General features: G+C 40.0%; 1 protein-coding gene across 8 annotated transcripts in view; it reads left to right on the top strand.

Moving 5' to 3' along the window:
* The window catches only part of STAU2 (staufen double-stranded RNA binding protein 2), a 172,019-nt gene that overhangs the window by 72,192 nt on the left and 77,333 nt on the right, over positions 1–22,494 (top strand). For 7 of the 8 annotated variants that reach the window (XM_032127622.1, XM_032127585.1, XM_032127595.1 and 4 more), the window contains 2 exons: positions 1,122–1,182; positions 14,237–14,544. In XM_032127622.1, the coding sequence (XP_031983513.1) occupies positions 1,122–1,182; positions 14,237–14,544 (369 nt within the window). Of the gene's footprint in view, positions 1–1,121; positions 1,183–14,236; positions 14,545–20,470; positions 20,873–22,494 lie in introns of those variants that run through there. The other variant, XM_032127631.1, reaches the window with a different exon arrangement.

The raw sequence follows: 22,494 nt of genomic DNA, 5'->3' as shown, positions 1-22,494 counted from the left end.
CATCCTCCCTTTCCATCACATATCTCCCATTTTCATTGCATGTTGCCAAGGCCGTAGGCACTTTGGGATGTACATGATGATGAAAAGCAGGGGAACAATCATTTCACTATGCTTTCCATAGTGTGCTCTCCCCTCCTCTTTTCCAAGTAAAATATATCATCTAGTAGTCTGTATTATGACACGGTAGTAATCTAAATAGCCTTAATGCAACCTTTGAGATGCAGAGGCAGATTTCAGCTGGTTGATTTTCCTTTGCATCTCTTTCGCTTTCCAACCCCATCTTCCAGAGCAAATGATTACAACTTTGTCCTGGCATATAGCCTGCTTTGCTGTGAGGTTTTCTGTTTGCATGCAAAATCCCAGTGAAATCTGAAAAGGATCATTCATTTCACATTGATAGAGATGGTTGTCAATAGCTCCTAAGTAATGAGGAAGCTCGGGCTTGTTTATCCAGTTTTATACATAAACCTACAACATTGCCATCTTATTTACTGTGTAAACCTCAGTAATGGCTTCATTTTGAACCTCTGTGTTAATTGTTCCTCTTTTCCATGTCAGAGTAATAGCCAGTATTAAACATAAAAAAATTAATTTGAAGACAATTAGCTTCCTCAAAAAATATATTAAAATAATGGAAAATTGCAATAATTTTTGCTTCCACTTCAGTAACTAAATTGATTCCTAACAAGTAAATATTTTAAAATTACACCCAAAGTACTTTAGAGTGTTTATGCATTCCTTCATAGGCAGCTATTAGGATCTTCTTGGTTTAGAATGTAATTTCTCTGTTGTCTGTTTATGTTTTCAGTTGAGAGCTGCTTAAAACATTTAATTTTATTTAAGTCTGATTTGGTAACATATTGAGTTGAACCTAATCCTTGGGGAAACATTTATATTTCAGTGTTAGGCAATAGTTGTTAATGTTTACTCATGAAGGGTACATTACTCAAATAACCTATCTTAGGCAAAAAATAAGATGAGTTAGCAAAATTTTGTGAACAGATGTTCAATGAATCTCAAGTCATCTTTTTTAGCATCTTTCAACTAAATTTATAAACAGGAATGTTCTGTTTAGGGAGACGTTTGCTCTTTACTTAGTTGTCTTCTTCTACCTATTTCAGCTTGGAGAAAACAAAAGTTGGAATGGCCAAAATGTTGGGTTTCCTGAGCCAACAAGTAACAGTAAGTATTGCTTTATAAATTTATATTATATACTTATTTCTCCTTGTCTCTGTGTGATTTGGATTATCCAAAGCAATTGAAATGTTTTTTGTAAATATTTTAGGGTTTTTGTTTCAACTAGATGAATTAACCCCTTAGGGTCCTGTGTGTGAATGTAGGTATGAATGACTGCAGGAACAAGGAAATTTTTATTTATTCATTGAATCATTTAATCCTTCAGTTTGTAAGGGATTTTAGATGGCCACCTAAACTTCTTGCTCAAAGCACAGTCAGTACAGAGTTGAGATAAGGTTGCTTATGGCTTTTTAACACTATTCCAGGGACAAAGGTTCCGTAGCTTCTCTGGGCAGCCTGTTCCAATGCTTAACTGTCTTCATGTTGATTTTTTTCCTTTTATCCTTGTCAGAACATCTCTTGTTTGTTTATGACTATCATCTCCTGCTCTTCTGCTATATACCTCAGTAATGTGCCTGGCTCCATCTTTTCTGATAACCTCTTCTTAGGTACTGGAAGGCTGCTATTGGGTCCCAACAGATTTCCATTATCTAGTAATTTATCTACCTGGACTCTAAAATCACGGCTTAGAGACAAGGATGCTGTGGGAGACATGATGTCAAAATCCTTGCTAAAGCCAAGGTAAATGACATCCACTGCTCTCCCTTCATAAAACCAGCCATTTTATCATGAAAGACACATTCTGTGCCCACAAATAGCTCTAAGAGGACTGCATGATTTTCCCAGGGACCAGAGTGAGGCTGACCAGCCTGCCTTTTTTGATTATAATGCATTTCTCCAGGCATTGGACATTTCTTCTGCTCTCCATTACTTTTTGAAGAGAACAGAGAGTGGCATCACACTGATGTAAGCTGGTTGACTCAGCAGGCTAAGATATTTCCCATTTAGTCCAATGGATGCACAGGAAGTTCCACCTGAATATGAGGAAGAACTTTACTGTCCGGGTGACCAGGCACTGGAACAGGCTGCCCAGAGAGGTTGTGGAGTCTCCCTCACTGGAGATGTTCAAGAGCCTCCTGGATGCAATCCTGTGTCATGTGTTCTGGGACGACCCTGCTTGAGCAAGGGGGTTGGACCAGATGAATTACTGTGGTACCTCCCAACCTGACCCAATCTGCAGTTCTGAGATTTTGTGATTTATACGGGCTGACTTCTTGCTTTTCTCAAGATATCCTTGACTGATGAGGTTCTGCTACTGGTAGTTCCTCTCTTCCTTGAGCTTTGTCTATAAGACACAAAGGCCGAAGAAACCTTGTTGGTGAAAACTGAATTCGATTTCACTGCAAGAGGTAAAGAATAGGACAGAACTTGGAGAGTTTGTAACTAGATTTTTGCTGTTTAAGGTGGTAAAGATAATATAGTGTTTTGTTCACTTTTTCATGAGCCCTGGATTTTTCTCTAGAACTGTGTATAGTTTTGAACTTCTTAAGGGTCCCAAACATTATCTCCCTCAACTAAGGATTGTACCAGACATGGACACACACATGAGCTACCTTCTATTTTTTGCCTATATGAAAGACCTGGTCCTAAAAGCAGGTTTTAAGGAGTTGCAGTAGTGTTCCATTATATATGTGGTCTTCCCAGTCACCAGAGGGTGACGCAGAGACCTAAGGAATTATTTGTGCTTCAACTTACATAACAGTTTGCTAGTGTTCAAAATTATCTTGGATTCAGCACATGCCATTGTGTTTCCCTGAAAGGAAGGATTCTACAGGATCTAAGACTTCCTATTAATTGCTTCCTTACAGCCCTGTCATCAACCCTCATCAATACTTTTAGATGATTTGTGTTTGTATTGTCCAAATCTCTAAGGACAAGGCCTGTGAAATACCTTCAAATGTGAACATATTAGAGTTTGAGACAGCAGAATAAGACCTCTAGCTTTTCTCCTGTCCTTGCAGTGTCTTGTAACAAAGATACTTTTAGATGAAACCACAATCTTCTGTTAAACCAACAAGAAAAAACAATCTCTTTCTCAGGCTGTTCAAGACAACTTCAACATTTATACCTGTAAATCTGAATCTAGAAGGAGAACACAAAGACAAACTCATTCAACAGGAGACAAGATCAACAGAAATTATATTTTAAATCTGTGCTGGCCAAATAACTTATTTTTCACAGGCTGACCTGCTCACAGACCTTTTTGCAGCCACCAGAGCCACAGTACAGAAACAGGTTTTCATTCTGGAACACTTTAGTAATGCACGATGCCTTCATTTCCATTCTTCTGATCTACAAGTCAGAGGAGACAGAGTGAGCATGCCAATAGACATAGAGCATTTGTTCAGAGACCACTGTTCTTAATCTCTTAACCCCTTTTTTTGAGGGTTCCAATCTAGAAGGCAACATTAATAACAAGCAGGTGATTAAAGTGTATAATAGAATGTTAAAGGTTTGGAATGAATCTTAAAGATTAACTAGTCCCAACCACTCCTGCCATGTGCAGGGACACCTTCCACGAGACCAGGTTGTTCAAGTCCTTATTCAACCTGACTTTGAACACTGCCAGGGTGTTTTGAATAAAAGAAATCACTTTTGTGCACAGTCTCTCATGCACCTGTGAAGTGCAGGGTTTTTAAAGGCAGTTCCAAACCAAGTCCACACTTTGAGATCAAAAATGTCACATCCTTTCAGGTACTAGTTTATTTTTAAGAACAGCACTTGTTGGTAGGTGAATTTACTCTTGAAGTTTTTTAAGGCATTTTTTTATATTAGGAAGTTTTGCAAAAGGGAAAATGGAGCCCTTTTGTATCCTTCTTGGAAGAGAAATGTACAGTTTGCATTTCTTGTTACCATAAACCTAACTTTCAGTGGTCTTGAAAATCTGAGGCTCAGAAATTGCTACATCTACCATTTGGCAGCTTTTATTCATACTTCCAGTAATTTTATTCCAGGAAAACAATTGTGTCCTGCTAGGGCAGGGTATTGTGCATCAGTTTCCTTTTGCAGACAGATAGTCTTTCTTTGTGTGCATAAAGCACTGTGTTTCCATCTGAGTCAAATAAAACTGGAATGGTAAAGGGAATTTGTATACTTCAGTACAACAGAAAACAAAAATCATAACAGTTCTGTATTTTAGTACAGTTGAAGAACAGATTTCGTTGTACTCTGACTATGAAGTTTGGTTTTGCTGAGGAATGCCCTACAGTCTGTATCCTCCTAATTACTAGCTCAATATATATTTAGTATTCCCTATTAAATAGTCCTGAAAATTAACTTCTCGTGCTGCCCTCTGTCATGTTACTCTTGTATTTGCCACTTCTGTTCCTCCTACTCACTGGCAAAGCTTCTTCCCACAGGTTTACTTCTTTACCTTTTCTCTTCATTTCACAACTTCAAAGAAAGATGAAACACAAACCTATTTGTTTCTTGGTTTGGGATATCTTTGGTATTCTTCACGTGTGAAATGGCAAGAACGTTGACTGAGGTTTTTTCCCTTATGCTTCTGAAAGAGACTTTGAGAGACTGTGAGCAGACCAGAAGCATTTGCAGCCCAAACAGAAGATGTTTGCTGTAAACAGAATCTCATTTATCTCTCTTAATTTAAGCAGTTATCAACAGAGACAAAATATGCAACAAATAAACAATCCTATTACAAAGTGCATTTTCACGGGAACATGTTTTTGTTTTGTATTTCTGGATGGGGTAATCACAAACATCATACAGGGTGTATTCTAAGAGAAGCTGTAGATAGCTATGAAGAACAATATAAAAATAAAAGTGAAACGCAACAGTGCTTTTATATATTATAATTCAAACAGGGGAAAAAATTACCATAACTCTTTTTACATGTTTCCCAACCTTAATTTTCCATCATATAGTTTTCCTTTACCTATTCCCAACAATTTTGGGAGTCACAGAGTACTGAAAAACTGATAATTAAAAAGAAATACATTCAGAGCAACCCTACCTCTCTGTAAAGGACAGACTCTTTGTTTTTCTTGCCTAACATTTTATTACTAGGGATTCGTGCATGACTTTACAGTCTTTGTTCTTCAGAGTACATCTGCTCCTGCTGTTTGTTCACCACCTGAAATCATAACCATTTGTTTGTGACATCACAATTAGTTACTGTGAAGATGATTAGATTGTCACCAACAGATGATTATGATTTCAGATGGTAAATGAGCAGCAGGAGCAGATGATCTCCTAAGGAACAAAGATACTTGATCTCACACAATTGTTCTCAGTGACAAAAACAAAAAAAGAAAAAGGAGAGAAAAAAGCAAATAGATATTCTGAAGAATTTCTTAAGTCTTTGATGAAAAAATTTGGTATTTTTCTGTAAATAACATTTATTTTAGTATTTTTAAAAGTCTACTTCAATATTAGATTAAGAAATATAAATTAAGAAATATAAAAAATATAAAAAAGATGTGGTGTTATTGTAAGCCCTAAATGTCTGGGTGCATTCAGATCCTTACTTAGATGTTTCTTCACCAGCTTTTTGGAGAAAATAAATGCAACATAAATTATGTATTTATGAAATTTTACATACTAATAATCTTCACTTTGAAGGAAACAAAATTTATGTGAACTTTGTAGTTCTGGCCCTCAATGCTTTCAGAAAGACTTTTTTTTTATAGTCCTCTATATGGTTTTCAACTGGGGATTTTGGTGAAGACTTCCAGTAGATAATTTAAGACTCCTGTGTTTCCATGAGCAGGAACAGAAGTCTACAGTTCGGGAATAAAGGGGTTTTTTGTAATTTGGGAATTTTTAATTGGAATTTGTGTGTGTTATATTTTGCTAAAACATGTAATCCTTTTGAGTATATTTCAAAGGTGGTTTACAGTGGATTGAATGCTTTTTTACTCAGTAAGTACAGCTGTTGCATTGGACTTGGCTTCTGAATTGCTTCCAAATTTACTCAACTTTTTCAATTATAATGCATTCTTACTAGGAGTTACATTGATACATCACTAAAAGTTTGCTGAATTATTTGCCATTCTGACTAGAAACCACAGTAAGAGGGATTAACAACACCACTTATTTGGTGAAAGGCCACAGATCAGTAGTTTTCCATCTGTTCATTTTTATATTTTTGTTCTGTTTTGTGGGGATTTTTTAGCTAACACATTATCAGGTGAGCATTATACCATCAATGGAGCAATTTCTTCAGCTGAGCCATTTGTACCCACTTTATATGTCTCACAGCCTTGTCTAGAGCCTCTTATCACAGTTGGTTATGTTTAAATAATACCTTGCCTCTGTAACTGCTGAGTTGATTTGCTAATTTTCTAATTAAATTTTCTTTCTAACTGAAGACATGGGAAAATTAAATTTAGAAGCAGAGGAGATTTGTTCAATTTTGTTTCTTTCCTGTTTTACTGAAGCTAGGAAATCCATGCTGTATTTGGCATTATTAATAACTGATGTGTTATTTTTCAGTTTCATCTAGCAATGAAAGTAATTTTATCTATCATAATACTAATTAATTGCAGCTTGCATATGTTTTTTAAATAGTTGAAGAAAAGTCTAAAACACCTAATATTAAAAAGCATATTAAAAAAAACAGGGAAGGGAGTGTTATCTTCTCCTTGCTGTTTTGAGAACCAGTGACACAAGAGCCAAATTAGCATTTTTGTGTGTGAGTGGGATTTGGGCTCAACTCTGGAGTGTAAGATGACAACTGTAAGTGATCCTTCTCCTTTTCCCACATTTCCCCTTTTGAGATGCTCGTGTAAGTGCTTAAAGTTCTGCAAGTTTTGCATCTTCAAAGGTGACGATTCTTTGCCGAGTTTAGAGTACAATGTGTATTTATAAAGAGCCTAGTGTTTCAAGCATGTGCCCAGAACATTGGAGACTTAGTTTCCTTCTTCAGCAGAAGGAGAGTATTCATGGAGTGCAGAGTATTCTGGATAATGGCAGCTGTCTTTTGGAGATGCATATCTAATATGATTTGCAACCAAAAAAAGGAAAAAATCAAATGCTTTTAAGATACAGGGAATTCACAGGGAAGGAGTGATCTAAAGTAATCATGACTGTAGTTTGTCTGTTCATTGAAACTCTTGTGAATGAAGGTGCAGATGTGTATTCAGGTGTTCTCTGGCTGGTTTACAGATAGTCTGCCTATTTTAGATACAGGTGAACAGAAAGAGTTGCAAGAAACCTGCTGCCTGGTTCTTGGATAGTATTGATTGTGCATATGTAAGAAATATAGACTTGGGCTGTGAGGTCTGTGATTTGGGTGCCCTCTGGCTGAGAAGGAACTTGAGTCACCTGTCTGGGAGACTGCTTAGCCATTAAGCTTTTGATGTATAAAATGTATAAAGAGGAAGCAGCTATCATGACAAGAGACAGCCAGCTCTCTGGGTAGAGATAATTTCAGATAATGTATCCTTTTGTTTTTACCAGTCTCCTAAAATGCTCATATGAATTACATTTATTCAAGGTTGCTAGTCTCTTCCTTTGAAAAAATCTGCACATGAAGTAGAAATGCAGAGCTCTTTTTTGATGTTAACTCTCAAATTCAAATTTAATCTTGTAGTTATGCAAAGTATCTGCATTTAGTTTTCTGTCTTCAGGTGAGAAAATGGAGCGGTATCACATAATTCACCTCAGTACAGTGTTACTCTAAATACTTTCACTTTTCTGGAGTCTTTTCTCCTTTTCCTACTCCCCTCCAGCCTGGAACCCACCATGTACCTCACCCTTAGTCTAGGATAATAACATCCTTGAAAAATTGAATCTCCTGAACTGAGGCTTTGTTGCTGCCAGAACTAAAAATTCTCCACTCTTTCCTCCATCCTCTTTCAACATTAAATACTGCTTTCTCCTCCTCTGATTTCCTCTTCACTCATACATATGCTGTGCTTGTTGATGGCGCCCTTGCCCTTCTTAGCTTCAGCAACCTCTCTGTCGTTGTCTAGTAGATTTCCTCATTCTTTCATCTCTTCTCTGTGTGGGTCAGGCCTTTGTTTTCATCATCAGTGTTCTTATTTCCCTCCTAATCTGTTAATGAATAGTCTTGCCTGCACAGGTTGCCTCCAGTTGCACTTAGGCACTCTCCTAAATTGCTTTACCCCCACAAACATCACTTTCTTGCAGCTTTTACAAGCACCTTGATCTGCCAGCTCACTAGCTTGATTTGTTCCTGCTCCAAATTTGCTGATCCTCTTTACTGATAAGATTGCTGACCTTCCTTCTGTATTTTTCTGAACCTGCTCAATCTTAATCTTGGTTATGTGGTACATGGATGTATTGCTGGGAAATTATGATGCAGAAATTATCATGTAAAACTTATGGTATAGATGTTTCATATGTCTGTTGGATTATTTCATAGAATATCCTGTAGAAAGTCCCCACTGCAAACACTATGTCTTATTTTTACCAAAATCTTAGTTTTCAAGCAGGATTTAAGCTGAATTCAAAGGACTTTCCTCACATGAGTTAAATGCCAAATGCTACAGAAATGCATACACTTTTAAGTCCTGCTATACTGCAGTTTCTGTTTTGGCTATACAGAAAATAGTCCAGTGAAATTAGGGATATCAAGACCTGATTTCATGAGGAACTAAATAGTATTTACTTCAGTATCACAGTTATTTTAAGGTTAAACAAACTAGTATTTTAATGAGTGGCTTTATATAACATCAGTTTGTTGAAGTTCATGTAGACGAGATCTTTTGATTGAAAGACATTGTGTAATGACAAAACATTTTTTCATGTCTGAATATTGCAGTAGCTGGTGACTTAGAAATACCACGGATAGCTGTGTTAAGTAGGTAATGATTGCAGCTTGGTATTTCAAGCCAAGATTGTGTGTAGACAATTGCTGAGAATGTAATGGCCATACTATTTGCCTGTCCAATTGTTTGACTGACCTTTTCTGAGTTCCTACTGAGGTAATAAAATTTGAAAATATTCTAGTATATAAATAGCCTTTTACAGTGAGTGGGTTATAAAACCATAATTTCTTTTTATTACAATATTTACATTTTTCAGTCTTGTTATTGAAGTAGTTATTTGGTTTTGTAAATTCTCTTTTTCTTGATGTCAGTAGATTTGTAATGGGCCATATTTTAGGGCATGTTGAGGACCTGCCAGTTCTAGGGAGTAGTTGCATTTGAGCATCCCCCATGCCTCTTAGGTTCTTGTCCATTTTATTGTACAAAACAGAGAAGTCAGGCTTAGATCCAGTTCTGACTTTTCCTTCTTACTGCCTTATTACAAGATTTTTCCCTGTGCTTAATGTACCACATTATAAGAAGGCTTTATTCAATGTGAATACAGATAGCATAATCTGAACGAAAGCTTTTTGATGATTATCTATCAAGTATTTTATTCAGTTCCGAAACTACTGATTATTTCTTGATGAACAGTCTTTTCTTCATCTAGTGATGGGTTATTTCAAATACCAGGGTGCTAAACTTAATTTATGAGCATGTCATATACAGAATTATACCATGGTTTACTCTGCATCATTGCACAAGACGTGAAAACACTCCTTCATGCCATGCCCCATACCACTGGTTGTAGTGCAGGGAAGAGCATGTGCTCTTCAGCACTGTCAGGGGAAGTCATATTGCAGCTGGCACTGCTTCTGGCACATGAACAAGCATAGCTTTTCTGTAGGATAAGCAAGAACTTAGGGAGAAAACTGTATTCTCCAAGAAAGAATAAAGTTGTGGTTTAGACCAAGTATGAACATGAAAAGTCAGTGAGTGACCCTGAACCAGAGAAGTCATTAAGTGCAGGCAGAGGAAGAGAATCCCTACAGTACTGATCAAATATGGAAGAGAAAATTAGCACTGACATATGTATATATGCATGTGCAGGTTGACAACACAAGCCTGATTCTGTAGGCCATCTTGTGGAGTTGAATGAGGAAATTGAAATCTCAACTTTTCATGTTTTCTGATCTTCCTGACAGAAACAGAAAACAGGAAACAGGACACCATTGGTACCTGTGTAGACTCTAATACCTGTGAGTGTGCAGGCAATGCTGTCATCTCTCTCAACTTTTCTTAATTTAGTAGCTCACTGCTGTGGGGTAACTCATCATTGTTCCTGTATCAGCAAATTACATTTTTGCAGAGTCTTATTACTTTGAGGCATGTTCAGTAATATTGCCAGTTGTTCTTCTTCACCCCCTTCCCTATGCAGACAGTTCTTCTAATTGTTAGTTTTGTTTACCACAAACTCCAGACAGTGGAGGACCCTTTAGTAGAAATGTCCCCCTGTCTTCCCAGCCAAGGGGACACTGTAGAGAAAGGGTTAGGGATAAAAATAACATCATGCAAACAGAACTTTTGGACACTGCCTCTGTTATGGCTGCTGTGAAAAAAGGTGCAATCAAAGCACTGAGATTACATTTCCAGGGGAAGGCTTGTGAGGGATAGTCGGGCCATTTTGTATCTTATTCAAACGTTTGCCTTGGAGTCTAAGCTGGTTTGCAGTTATCTAGTATGTGACAGCAGAAGTAGACAATGGGAGATGAAGAAATTTATTCTTAGGTAAGAGACGTCTTTGGTGTGTTTTCACAGACTTCAGAAGATTGTGAGAGACTGCTAACAATTACTGCCAACGATGAATAAGACATGTTTTTTAAATGTTAGTGATTACATTGCATAGATAGCCTGCATATTTTTGTAGCACATTTGCCCACAGGTTTAAATAATATAAATGGAAATTATTTTAACATGTTTCATAAATGTACCTCTAAGTTAACGTCCAGCAGAAGGTGCAGTGTTGTTGGTCTATTATAGATCCTGTGACTCCTGATCATTACGATTCCCCCTGTGGAGTATGGAGAAATTAGTATGGGATAAATATTTAGCAGACACAAAAGTCCAAGGTTTTTTTCTTAGCTGAAAAATAACAAGAGTGACAACGTTTACCTGGAGATGTTCTCCTGCAATGCATAAAGGTGTTAGAGGATAGTATTTCTTTCTCCCATGCTCTTTAATCAACTGATTATTAGAAGACTAATTAAGATCATTTCTGAAGGGTTCTTTTGTTCTTGCACTTAATCCTCTGTTGTTGTTGTATCCCTTGTCATTTGATAACTTTACTACTGTAACTAAATATATTTATACACTTTCCTATAATACAGCGGAGTTGAAGTAAGCAGGCAACAGTGAGGAATGATGTATAAAATATCCTCAGTAATACATTAAAAATAGATAATGAATTACAAGTAATATATGTTTTATAGAAGATTTCAAAAAGACCAAGTTTTTATTGGCTTTTTAAAACAAGTTTGTAAGAAGCTTCATGAAACATAGGCCCTGAATATAAAAAGTTAATATCTTGCAACTATATTAATGTAATGTCTAGAATATTACATTACTTTGTTTCCAGAGATAATCAATGATGGTAATATAATATCTGCCTCTCAGAGCCAATGTATGATTTAAATTAATTATTGCTTATAAAGCACTTTGAAGTCTTTAGCAGTAAGGTGTTGCAAAGTGTAAAAGTACTATTATTAATTTAACATCACCATTAAAGTCAGTACTTTAAGAGCATTTGCTATACTCTGCTCAATATCTTTCTATTCATCATATGCTGCATATTAGTTATTTTAACATTTAGAAAGCTTAGTAATCTGGAAGTATTCCAAACCATTGTTCCAGACAGCAGTTAGATATTTGGGTGGATCATGTAAAAACAGTGAAATGGCTGAGAAAGCATGTAAAATGTTTGTTTTAAGTAATATTACATCAATGGAACAGACATCTGCAGCACTGGACTTGATTTTAAACTTCTTTAAACTTTTTTTTAAGTTAACATTGTACTGCGTTTTTCTAAAATTGATTGGGGGAGCTAATATGTTATCTCTAAACAAGTAGGCTGTTTTATCTTTTGTTCAGTTTTAATTTCTGTTTCTGAAATATGTGTGGGAAATCAGATTTACAGTGAGCAGTTCTTAGGAGGTGGCGAACACCTGCCACTCAGTATTTTTGTTGCTGTTTGGTTTTATAACCTAACATCAGCTATCAAGATCTTTATGATCTCTTTTTTTTTTCAATTTTCATTAATCTTATGTCTTGTATAAGACTTTAAAAATACAAGCAGAGGTAGGCCTTGGAGGTTGCAGCCCCAGGAAAAGCATATGAAGTCTCTCTTCTCATATAGTGATTATGTGCCATAAAATAATGCTGTGTATTTACACAGTTGTTTATCTATTAGATTATATTTGAAATTGTCTCTTACGGAGAAAAAGAAATTTTAGGGATCCTATCCTCCATCTTTTCCAGCAGCATTATCTTGAATTTGTGCTTAGCTCTGGAGTTCAGTCTACTGCCTTTGGAGCCAGTTCTAAGCTAGGTAAAAGCAGCCTGAATGTTCATGATCCAACCAGACTCCCCAGCCCTACGGAGGTAGGTGGGGAGAGCAATCAGGTGAATAACAGATGTGTCTTTGTGAATGATATAAGCAAACGTTCCAGATTTCTGAAAGCAATATGAATTTAAAAGCCAAATGTATGAGTAAATCAATTAAAAGATTCACCTGTAAGCAGTTTGCTGAGTTGGCAGTGAGGAAGTTCCATTTTCACCGTGTAGTTGAAAATGAGGATATTAATTACAGGTAATATTTTTTGAGTCTTCTCTTTGTGGTAGACATTTTATTTAAAAGTACTACTTGCACTTCTAGGATTAGAGGAATCTTTCCTAGGTACTGGAAATTAATTTCCTCCTCTTCTTTGAATTTATTCTACATTCTGAGATTAATTTAATATGTACAGCAAATGAATTAAGCATTGAACCCTTTGATTTCTCTTGGGGTTACTAAATCAGTTAACAAACAGGTTTATTATCCCTAGAATGAAATGCCATATGGCTCAGGTTCACTCATATTGTATGCTAGAAGATTAAAGTATGTTCTTAATATGAGATTACACATTTCAAGCTCATTTTCTGATGTATTAATAATAAGAAAAAGGTTTTCCTCTTGTATCAGCCAGCTGGTTACTTGTGTTTCCAAAAATGCTTCATTGTGTAAGAAAACTAGCAAACTTCAGACTTAATTCTGCACATTTCCATGCACGGGATTATCAGCAAAACTGATTGAGTATGTACTTCTGTTTCCAAGGAGGTTTAGGGTTGAGATATTTTCTAAAAATGTATCAAAGATTTTTAAATGTAGACACATTATCCCTAATTTATATGTCACTGGAAATATTTAAAAGTAATTCACATAAATAAATTTAGCTCTTTTTAATGTTTACCTTAACTCCTATTGATATTAAGTAGGACACACACATGCTTTACTTTTTCAGTGTAAACATTCTTGAAGGCAAGTAGCTATTTGAAGCTATAGGATGAAAACTATAGGGTATGCAGCTAAATAAATAAATAAATTCCTCTTCACTGCAGAGCAGTCAGTCACATCAGAGTCATTAGCATAGTAACACTGGCTTCAGGGCAGTTCAAGATTTTTTAACCACAGGCTGCCCTTGTAATTCAGGAAACGCTTTAAACCAGTGCTTGAGGCAGTGCTGCTACTGCAAGAAACCACACTACCCTTCCTTTGGCTCTAACAACTCATTCTCATGAACATCCCTACATGGTCCTACAGGTGCTGGTGCTGGCAATAGAGGAGCTGGAGAGTTTTTTATCCCACCAGCTGTAGGTGGGAGAAAAACTAAACTACTTCTGGTGGCAACAGTGCTGATACAGACTAGTTTCAATTATTTGTGAAAAAACAGCCTAAATTATTGTGTCAGATAGGAGGCAGAAGAATATAGGGAAATAATGATTGTGCTATTATTTTGAAGTAACATCTTCTTCATGGTTTGTAGGTTTTCAAATATTATTTGTTCATGTTGTGTATTCTATGCTAGCTACAGTTTTAAAGTTAAGGTTTGTACTATTTTAAAAAGAGTTGGGGAAGAGGAAGAGGAGGGGCACTTCAGATCTGCTTTGTTTCTAAATAAATTACATTACTTCATTTACAGTTACTGTAAAAAAAAACCTGTACTGCTTCTAAATTCTTACTTTGTTTTTCATTGTAAAATATGATAATGAAAATTGTCTACATGTCTACAGCCCCATTCTGAAGTAATGAGAATGATCTTTGGTTTTATTTTCAGCACCAAAGGGAATACTCCATCTCTCTCCTGATGTATACCAAGAGATGGAAGCAAGCCGCAACAAATCAGCCCCTGGTACCACTGTAAGCTATTTGTCATCCAAAGAAATGAGCCAGACTTCTAGCTCTTTCTTCAGCATATCTCCTACAACAAATAGCACGGCTACAATTGCCAGGGAACTTCTCATGAATGGAACGTCCCCAACTGCCGAAGCCATAGGTCTAAAAGGAATATCTCCTGCTTCCCCCTGTACTACAGTGCAGCCTTCAAAACAGCTGGAATATTTGGCAAGGATTCAAGGCTTTCAGGTATGGGAGGGGGAAAATGAAGCTCTTCAGCCAGAATCGTAGTGTTGCCATCAAGGTTTCACTCTTGCCCTCTTGAATGTGGGCATGCATGTAACTTATCTTGTAAAATTAGCTGGTGTCTGAGGCAGTTTCTGGGTCCAGGAGATACAACTTTCCACCAATATATGTGTCCTTCCTTCTCTTTTTTGTTCCTTCCTTACATTCATCTTACTGCAGCCCATCTTTCTCTCCTTTGTCTCTTCTCCTTAAAGAATTATAGGCTTAAATTATGCTTTTTACTTTCACTTCTTTGAGTGTCTTCACCTCTTGGTTTCTCCCTTGAACTCTGATCAGAAGGTACCGATGCACCACCTTACCTTTGCATTTGTCTTCTAGGCCAGGTCATTAAAGTAATTTTTTTGCTTCCTGCCCTGTACCTCTTAAATGTAACCCAGTGTTGTGGTTTAGGAATGGTACTCTATTTAGTGCTCCCACTGACACTCTCCAAACCATATGCCACTCACTCACTCTCCTCTTCCCTCTCCCCCCTCCCCTCGTGGCAGGCTGGAGGGGAGAATTGGAGGCATAAAAGGTAAATATCATGGGTTGCGATAAGAATGATTTACTGGAAACAGCAATGAGATAAGAAAACAAACAGTAACAGCAACAGTGCTAATGACAGAGGATAGAAGAAATGAACAATTCCCATGGAAACCCTCCGAGAACATCCAATACCTGACCACTCCCTCTGCCACACTTATTCGACTGGAAGAGACTCCCTCCCCCAAACCCGGCAATGACATCTGGCAGTGTAGAATAACATCCAGGTCCTAGCCATGGCCCCTCCTGGCTATTGCAAAAATTATCCCTGTCCTGGCCAGAAACAGGACACTAGCCACCCCTTATTCTATACCATCTATAGCATGCCCATGTTCTACACCTTCCACTATATATATGTATATACAAGCACAGGTATCATTTCCATAGTCAATGGCGGTTCCTCCAAGGTATCTGTTGAGTTCATTAAGTCTATGACTGTGGGTTCTATCCGTCCTAGATGTCTTCCAGGGCAGGAGGGCTGGTGTGCTGTCAGCTGGTTGCAGGCTGCATCAGGAGCTCACTACTGGTACATCTGGAGCAGTCCATACTCATTGCCCATCGTACTTACAGCATACAGTGACAGTGTCATTCAGCAACCAGTATTATACAATTCAACACTATAGACTGTTCTCACCCAAAAACTGAAACCCCTGGAGGTACACATGGCATTTCCCTGTCCCTCTGCATTACCCACCAAATGTCCTTGAGCAAAAACAATTCCGTGGATGGGTTTGCCTTTTCTTGAGGCAGGACTAATCCAAGCTGTCTTCCCAAACACATTCCTCATATGCACCAGAGGGACTTACAGTGGTTTTTTCTACCACTGTAAGCACAGAGTGCTTACTTTGGTGGGTTTGGGGGAGTGTTCTAATCAATCTGCCAGGCCTCCCCATATTTTGACCATTAATCTCCATACCACAGGGGCTTTACCATCTTGGCCTGCTTGATTGCAGCATGTTTCACAGTTATGGAATAACCTGGAAGATAGTGTCCATGCTTAAGTCCACCCCTCAATCATGAGCCCATCTATGTGTTGCATCTCTTCCCCGATGACCTGAGGCATCATGGGGGATGAAACCCACTGAACCAGAAATAATTTACCCTTATGTTGCCAGTACAGATCCACCTGAGACACTTGAATCATGGCAGCCCAATCTGCCTGTCCATTGTGGTATTCTTCAGTGGCCTGACTCTTGGATATGTGTGCATCTACATTACATACTTTTACAGTCAACTTCTCTACCCAAGCAGTGATGTCTTGCCACAATTCAGCAGCCCAGATGGGTTTACCTCTGTGCTGCCAGTTGGCCTTTCTCCATTGATCCAGCCCCCCCCCTAGAGCATTTGCCACCATCCGTGACTCAGTCCAGAGGCAGAGCACTGGGCATTTCTCTTGTTCAGTGATATCAAAAGCCAGCTAGATGTCTTTCAGCTCTGCAACCTGTCTTGATCCACCTTTTCCCTCAGCTTCTGTGACTAGCCATGTAGGAGTCCATAGGGCGGGTTTCCATTTTCAGTGTATCCCTACAATACAGCAGGGATCTGTCAGTGAAGAGAGTGTACCGCTTTTCATTTCTGATAGCTGATTATATGGTGGGGCCTCCTCAGCACATCACCTTTTCTTCCTCCTCTTCTGATGATAATACAAAATTTTCACCTTTGGGCTAGTTCATGGTGACTTCCAAGATGCCTGAGCTATTGGGTTTCCTATTCAAGCTTGCTGTATGATCAGTGCAGTCTGCTCACTCTATGTAGCCTTAGTGGCATGATGTATGGAAGAGACTTTCTCTTGGCACATACAGGCCAGCACTGGCAGTCAGGGTGCCAGAAGAAGCTGTGCTTCAGTGCCAATCACTTCTGAAGCAGTTTGAACCCTTTCACAAGATGCCAGTATCCCTTTTTCAGTTGTTGTGTAGCAGGCCTTGGATCCTTTTTATCCCCAACTCCAGAACCCCAGGAGTCATCTTCAAGTACCCCCTGGTACTTTTTGGCAGAGACTCCAGGAAGGACCATTCTCCCCAGCTGCAATGTAGAGCACAGTTTTCACATCTTGTCCTGTCCTGACTGACCCAAGGGCTACTGCATGAACAATCTCTTTAATTTGTTCAGAAGCTTGTGGTTCACCTCACTTAAAATAATTCATCTTCTGCATCACAAGATAGAGAGGGTTTACAATCTGACTGAGCTCTGGAATATGCATTCTCCAAAAGCCCACAACTCCTAGGAAAAGCCTGTGTTTCCTTCTTGCTGGTTGGTAGGGACATAGATGCTATTTTGTTGGCCATGTCCATTGGAATCTGATGACGTCCATCTTACCATTTTACTCCTAAAGCCTGGATTTCCTGGTAGGTCCCTTGACCTTACTTTGCTTTATGGCAAAACCAGCCTTCAGAAGGATTTGAATTATCTTCTCCCCTTTCTCAAAATCTTCCTCTGCTGTGTTGCCCCACACAATGATGTCATCAATATACTGCAAGAGTTCTGAAGCCTCACTCTTCTCCAGTGCAGTCTGGATCAGTCCATGGCAAATGGTGGGACTGTGCATCCACCACTGGGCAGTTGGTTCCAGGGGTACTGCATGTCCTTTTGGGTCCTTGAAATACCCACTCCTGAGGTAGTCCATGGCAAGGATGCACAAGGCTTCTGAGCCAGTCACAATGGGGGAGGATTTGCCATTCATTCCTGTAAAACCCCACAAACTCACTCAATGAGTCTTCTTTTAAAAGAGCTTACAGGTTTTTTATGTACCCTGAATTAGATGGAAGGGAGAAGTACCAACAAGATATTCCCAAGAGCTCAAAACAACAAAAACTTTACTGGCAAACTTCAGAAAATCAGAGAACTTTGGCAAAAGTTTAAAGCAACATTCAATCAACATAAAACATTTTGCAAGGCCTTAACTTAGCAAACTCTAAGCCCATTCAATTTAGCAAACTCCAACCTCTCCAAGTTTAAGTTACTCAAACTTCAAGAAGGCATTAGAAGAAGGAGAAGAAAGAGAAAAAGAGAAAGAGAGAAAATATACAGAAAAGAACTAATACAGCTACCGCTGGGTTCCAGCAGTCTTCCAATTGATATAAAATCCAAGGGAAAGTCAAGACATGTACTTGCCTTGTGTCCTGGCTTAAGTACCCTTAGGCTTTCCTGGGCCCTTTCTCCCGGTGAGACTTCTGGTCTGCCAGCCACTGAGGAGCTAGGTTAGGGTCTTCAGAGATGGGACGAGGAGCGTTGCCTCCCCTGTGCCAGTGATTAGCAGCCACTTTGGGGCTGGGATACAGGCTCTAGTGGATGGGGTGTGTGGAGCAGGGCATTGCCTCACAAGGGCAAGGCCCAACCAGCCCCTTTCCCCACACTCCCAAAGTGTTTTGAGCAAGTGATCTCCTCCAGTCTCTCACAATACCCAGTCAGTACAGTACATCTTCCAGTACAGTCAGCTGTTGGGATCCCCCTGCCACCCCAGAAACAGACATGGATTCTGCCCATACGTATCTTGATGACATCAGAGTACATTGTGCCTTAAACTCCTGTGGGTCTGGTGTGCCAAGGCATCAGATCCACACAGTCCAAGAGATCTGATTGTCCCTTTCCTCCACCTTGCTGGAGGCAGGACCCCTCCAGTTCTGGTCATGGTATTTGTTGCTCACTTGTAAGTATGAACTGATGATCCTTCAAGAGAATTGGAAGTAACATCAGCCCTCCTATTCTGAGTGAGGACTTACCCACTGGAAACTGGAGTGGCATTTATCCTTGAAGGATTTCCTGTGGTGGTTATTCTTCCTCTCAACTCATGTACCCATGCTGCTAGGGCACAGGTGGGTTTTCCATTCCACTTCCTCATGTCCTCTCTGTGGTCATGCAGGTGAAACCACAGGTTACCTTGTGGTGTGTACCCACACTCTCTCGAGCAGGGGGGTGCTTGCTCCCAATAGCAAGGGCTCTGGTCTGTAGTGGTGGGCCATGGGACGTTTTTTCTCTAGTTTGCTTGAGTCTTTCAAATCTGTCTGCAGTCTTGGACAGTCTTTCCACAGTCAAGGTGCAAGTTGATAGGGAGGAAAAAACATGATTTTTATATGCCAGAGTTAGGTAGTTACCTGAAACACTGTTCTCCTTCTTTCATTGACATCAATGTCAAAGGGCTGACATATGATGATGGCATGCTCTGCACAAACTTCCACCACATGGACTGTGTACACTAGACCTCATCTAGATCTACAGAGGACTACTCTTTATTTGAATCCCTACAGATTACCTCCAGCACAGCTAATGCTCTCAGGTACAGGATACCTTTCTCCATGGCATTCCACCTGCTTGGATGCACTATTAGATCATCCTTGTGAGAATACCCTTCCCTCTGCTTGGCAAGAGTCACTTCCAGAGGCTGAGAGTTTCTGTCCTCTTCCTAATCCCCTTGTCAATACCCGCATCCTGAAAGAGAGATCCCAGTTGCTTGGCTTCACTACCGTCTAGTTTCATATTGTGAGACACCATGTTCCACCATAGGAGCAGCCAGGTCACATGGGGCTCTCCTGGCTGGTGGCTGACATATTCTTGTACATCTCGCAGCTCACCTTGATGCCTTTTCCTGGTCTTAAAATCAAGAGGCATACACGGTTAGAAGGGGAAAAGGGATTTTACCTTGGTATTTATTTTTAAGGATCCTTAGGTGTACATGTCCAGGTCATATGCATCAAGATGTACCCCACCGAGTCTTTCCCTGTGTCTCTGTGTCTCTCCTCTCATGTGTTGTGTTCATCCCCCCCAACATTGGGTATAACATTATAGGCTTTACTAATTAGCATATCTATCAAAGATTCCCCAATGAGAGGTTCAAGTGAGCCCCCCCTCCCCAAGGAACCTTCCCCTGGCTGGTTCTATCTTGGTTTACAGAATGTGTTCTGGAGAGGACCTTGGGGTCTGGGGCACACTGACCCCTGGCTACGAAGCTTCTAAAATGTTTAGTCTCTTAGCTTGACAAACAAGTCCAAGAATGTAGGCAAAAAGCACTAGGAATACAGAAGCTGTAAAAAGGTATAACGGGTATAAAAGAAAAGGCAAAAATCTTCATGGCATCAACCTGGTGTAGTGGTGCCAGGCACCCACCAAAGCCGCTCTCTCACTCTCCTCTGCAGCTGGACGGGGGAGAGAAAATATGAAGAAGGGTTCATGGGTTGAGGTAAGGACCAGGAGATATCGCTCATCAAATACCATTACAGGCAAAACAGGTAATCCCCAACGCATACCAACTTAAAGATATGCACTGAATTTATTACTAAAAAAACCAGAGCAGGATAATGAGAAATAAAATAAGGTCCTTAAAAACACCTTCCTTTCTCCTTCCCATCAACAGCACAGGGAGGCATGGAATGGGATTTACGGTCTGTTCATCACCTGTGGTTTCTCCTGCTCCAGGGAGAGGAATTGTTCCTCTGCTGCACTGTGGGGTCACTCCCACAGGAGATAGTTCTCCAGGAACTTCTCCAGCATCAGTCCATCCCATGGGCAACAGTCCTCCCAAAACTGCTGCAGCATGGGTCACTCTTCCACTGAGTGCAGTCCTTTAAGGACAGGCTCCTCCAGTATAGGAGCAGGGCCCATCTTTCCATGGGTCTCCCACAGCATCACAGCCTCCTCACAGGCACCCACCTGCTCCGGTGTGGGGCTCCTCCACAGGTTGCAGGTGGATCTCTGCATCCCTGTGGATCTCCATGGGCTGCAGGGACACAGCTGCCTCACCATGGTCTGCACCACGGGCTGCAGAGGAATCTCAGCTCTGGTGCCTGGAGCACCTCCTCCCCCTCCTTCTGCACTGACCTTGGTGTCTGCAGAGCTGTTCTTTGTACATGTTCTTACTCCGCCCTTCTTCAGCCACAATTTCAACTACTCCACAACTTTTTGTTTATCTTTCTTCTTAAATATGTTATTTCAGAGGCATTACCACCATTTCTAATTGGTCCAGCATCACATCCATCTTTGGAGCTGTCAGGGATTGGCTCTGCTGGACATGGAGGAAGCTTCTGGCAGCTTCTCACAGAAGCCACCCTACCAAAAACCAGGCCGTGCAAACCCAATACACCTGGGAATAAGGACTGGGTGATTATCTCTGGCCCTCCCTCTTCCTCCTGTTGTGAGGGCTCTACTTCCTCTTTATCCCTCACTAAGTGAGCTGATCTGGTCTTGGATTTCTTTTCTCTGTATAGGGACAACTACTACTGGCACAAGTTGTTCCTCTAGTTCAACTGCAAATCAGGCCACAGTGGTTGTAGGTCTGTTTTCCTCCTCTTTCCCCTGAGGGTGCTGTCAAGTATTGAACTGCATCCAGTAAAGAGTAGCCAGGGCCCAGCACACTGCAGTGAGTTGCCCCTCTCTGGAGTTGTCACGGCATGCTCCTTGCAATTATTCTGTCACTTTAACAGGGTCGTTTAGTTGTTCAGGGATGAAATTTCAAACCATCGGAGCAGAGAATTTTAAAAAAACCTGGTCTGTTTTTGCCACGTTTCATGCCACTCATGATTATCCACCCTTGGGGCAGATCTCTGAATGAACTTCCTACAAACCTCTTTCTTGACTCTAAACATGGTGTGGACTGAGGAGACCAGTGAGACTTAGCAACAAGAACATGCTTTCCTTAACATCCAAGGGAAATTAAAAATTCTCAAAAGCTGTTGAAACAGCTGAAGGAAGAGAAGGAGGTGAGAGGCTGGGGAAAATCGTCCTCCCCTGTTCCTCCCACAGACTCAGTATAATTATTAATAGACTTCCAAAGATAGTGCCCAAAGTAAAGGTAGGTGAGCAGCACTGAATACACATCCGAAATCACCCTCATTGCCCTTGATCAGTCATAAACTGATATCCCACAGTACAGCAACAAAGCAATCGCAATCCCTCTCCCTGCTGTGAAAAAGAACATCACAAGGACTACATATGAGAATATAGGGGGATATGGGAATACAGGGTTAGGTACCACAAACACGTGAACAGATTGTGACCAGCAGCTCTGGAGTTAATGCAACAAATCCTTAGATTGAATTTATTTCCAAGCTGCTCTGGACACATCTGTTGTTATCTCAACCCTTTGTGCCACACACTGGGTGCCAAATAAGGCTGTCGTGATTTAGGAATGGTACTCCCCAATTTAGTGCTCCCACTGAAACTCTCCAAACCACATGCCACTCACTTGCTGCTCCCTCCCCCTCCTCCCATCCTGAAATGGGATGGAGAGGAAAATTGGAGGCACAAAAGGCAAAGATCACAAGTTGAGATGAGAACAACTTATTGGAAACAGCAGTGAGATGAGAAAATGAACAATACTAATGACAGAGACTTCAAGAAACAAAGGATTCACACAGAAACCCCCCACCAATAGACAATATC

The sequence above is a fragment of the Corvus moneduloides genome, chromosome 1 (genome assembly GCF_009650955.1).
Source record: "Corvus moneduloides isolate bCorMon1 chromosome 1, bCorMon1.pri, whole genome shotgun sequence".
Taxonomy (NCBI): domain Eukaryota; kingdom Metazoa; phylum Chordata; class Aves; order Passeriformes; family Corvidae; genus Corvus; species Corvus moneduloides.
This window is presented reverse-complemented; position numbering and strand designations above follow the sequence as displayed.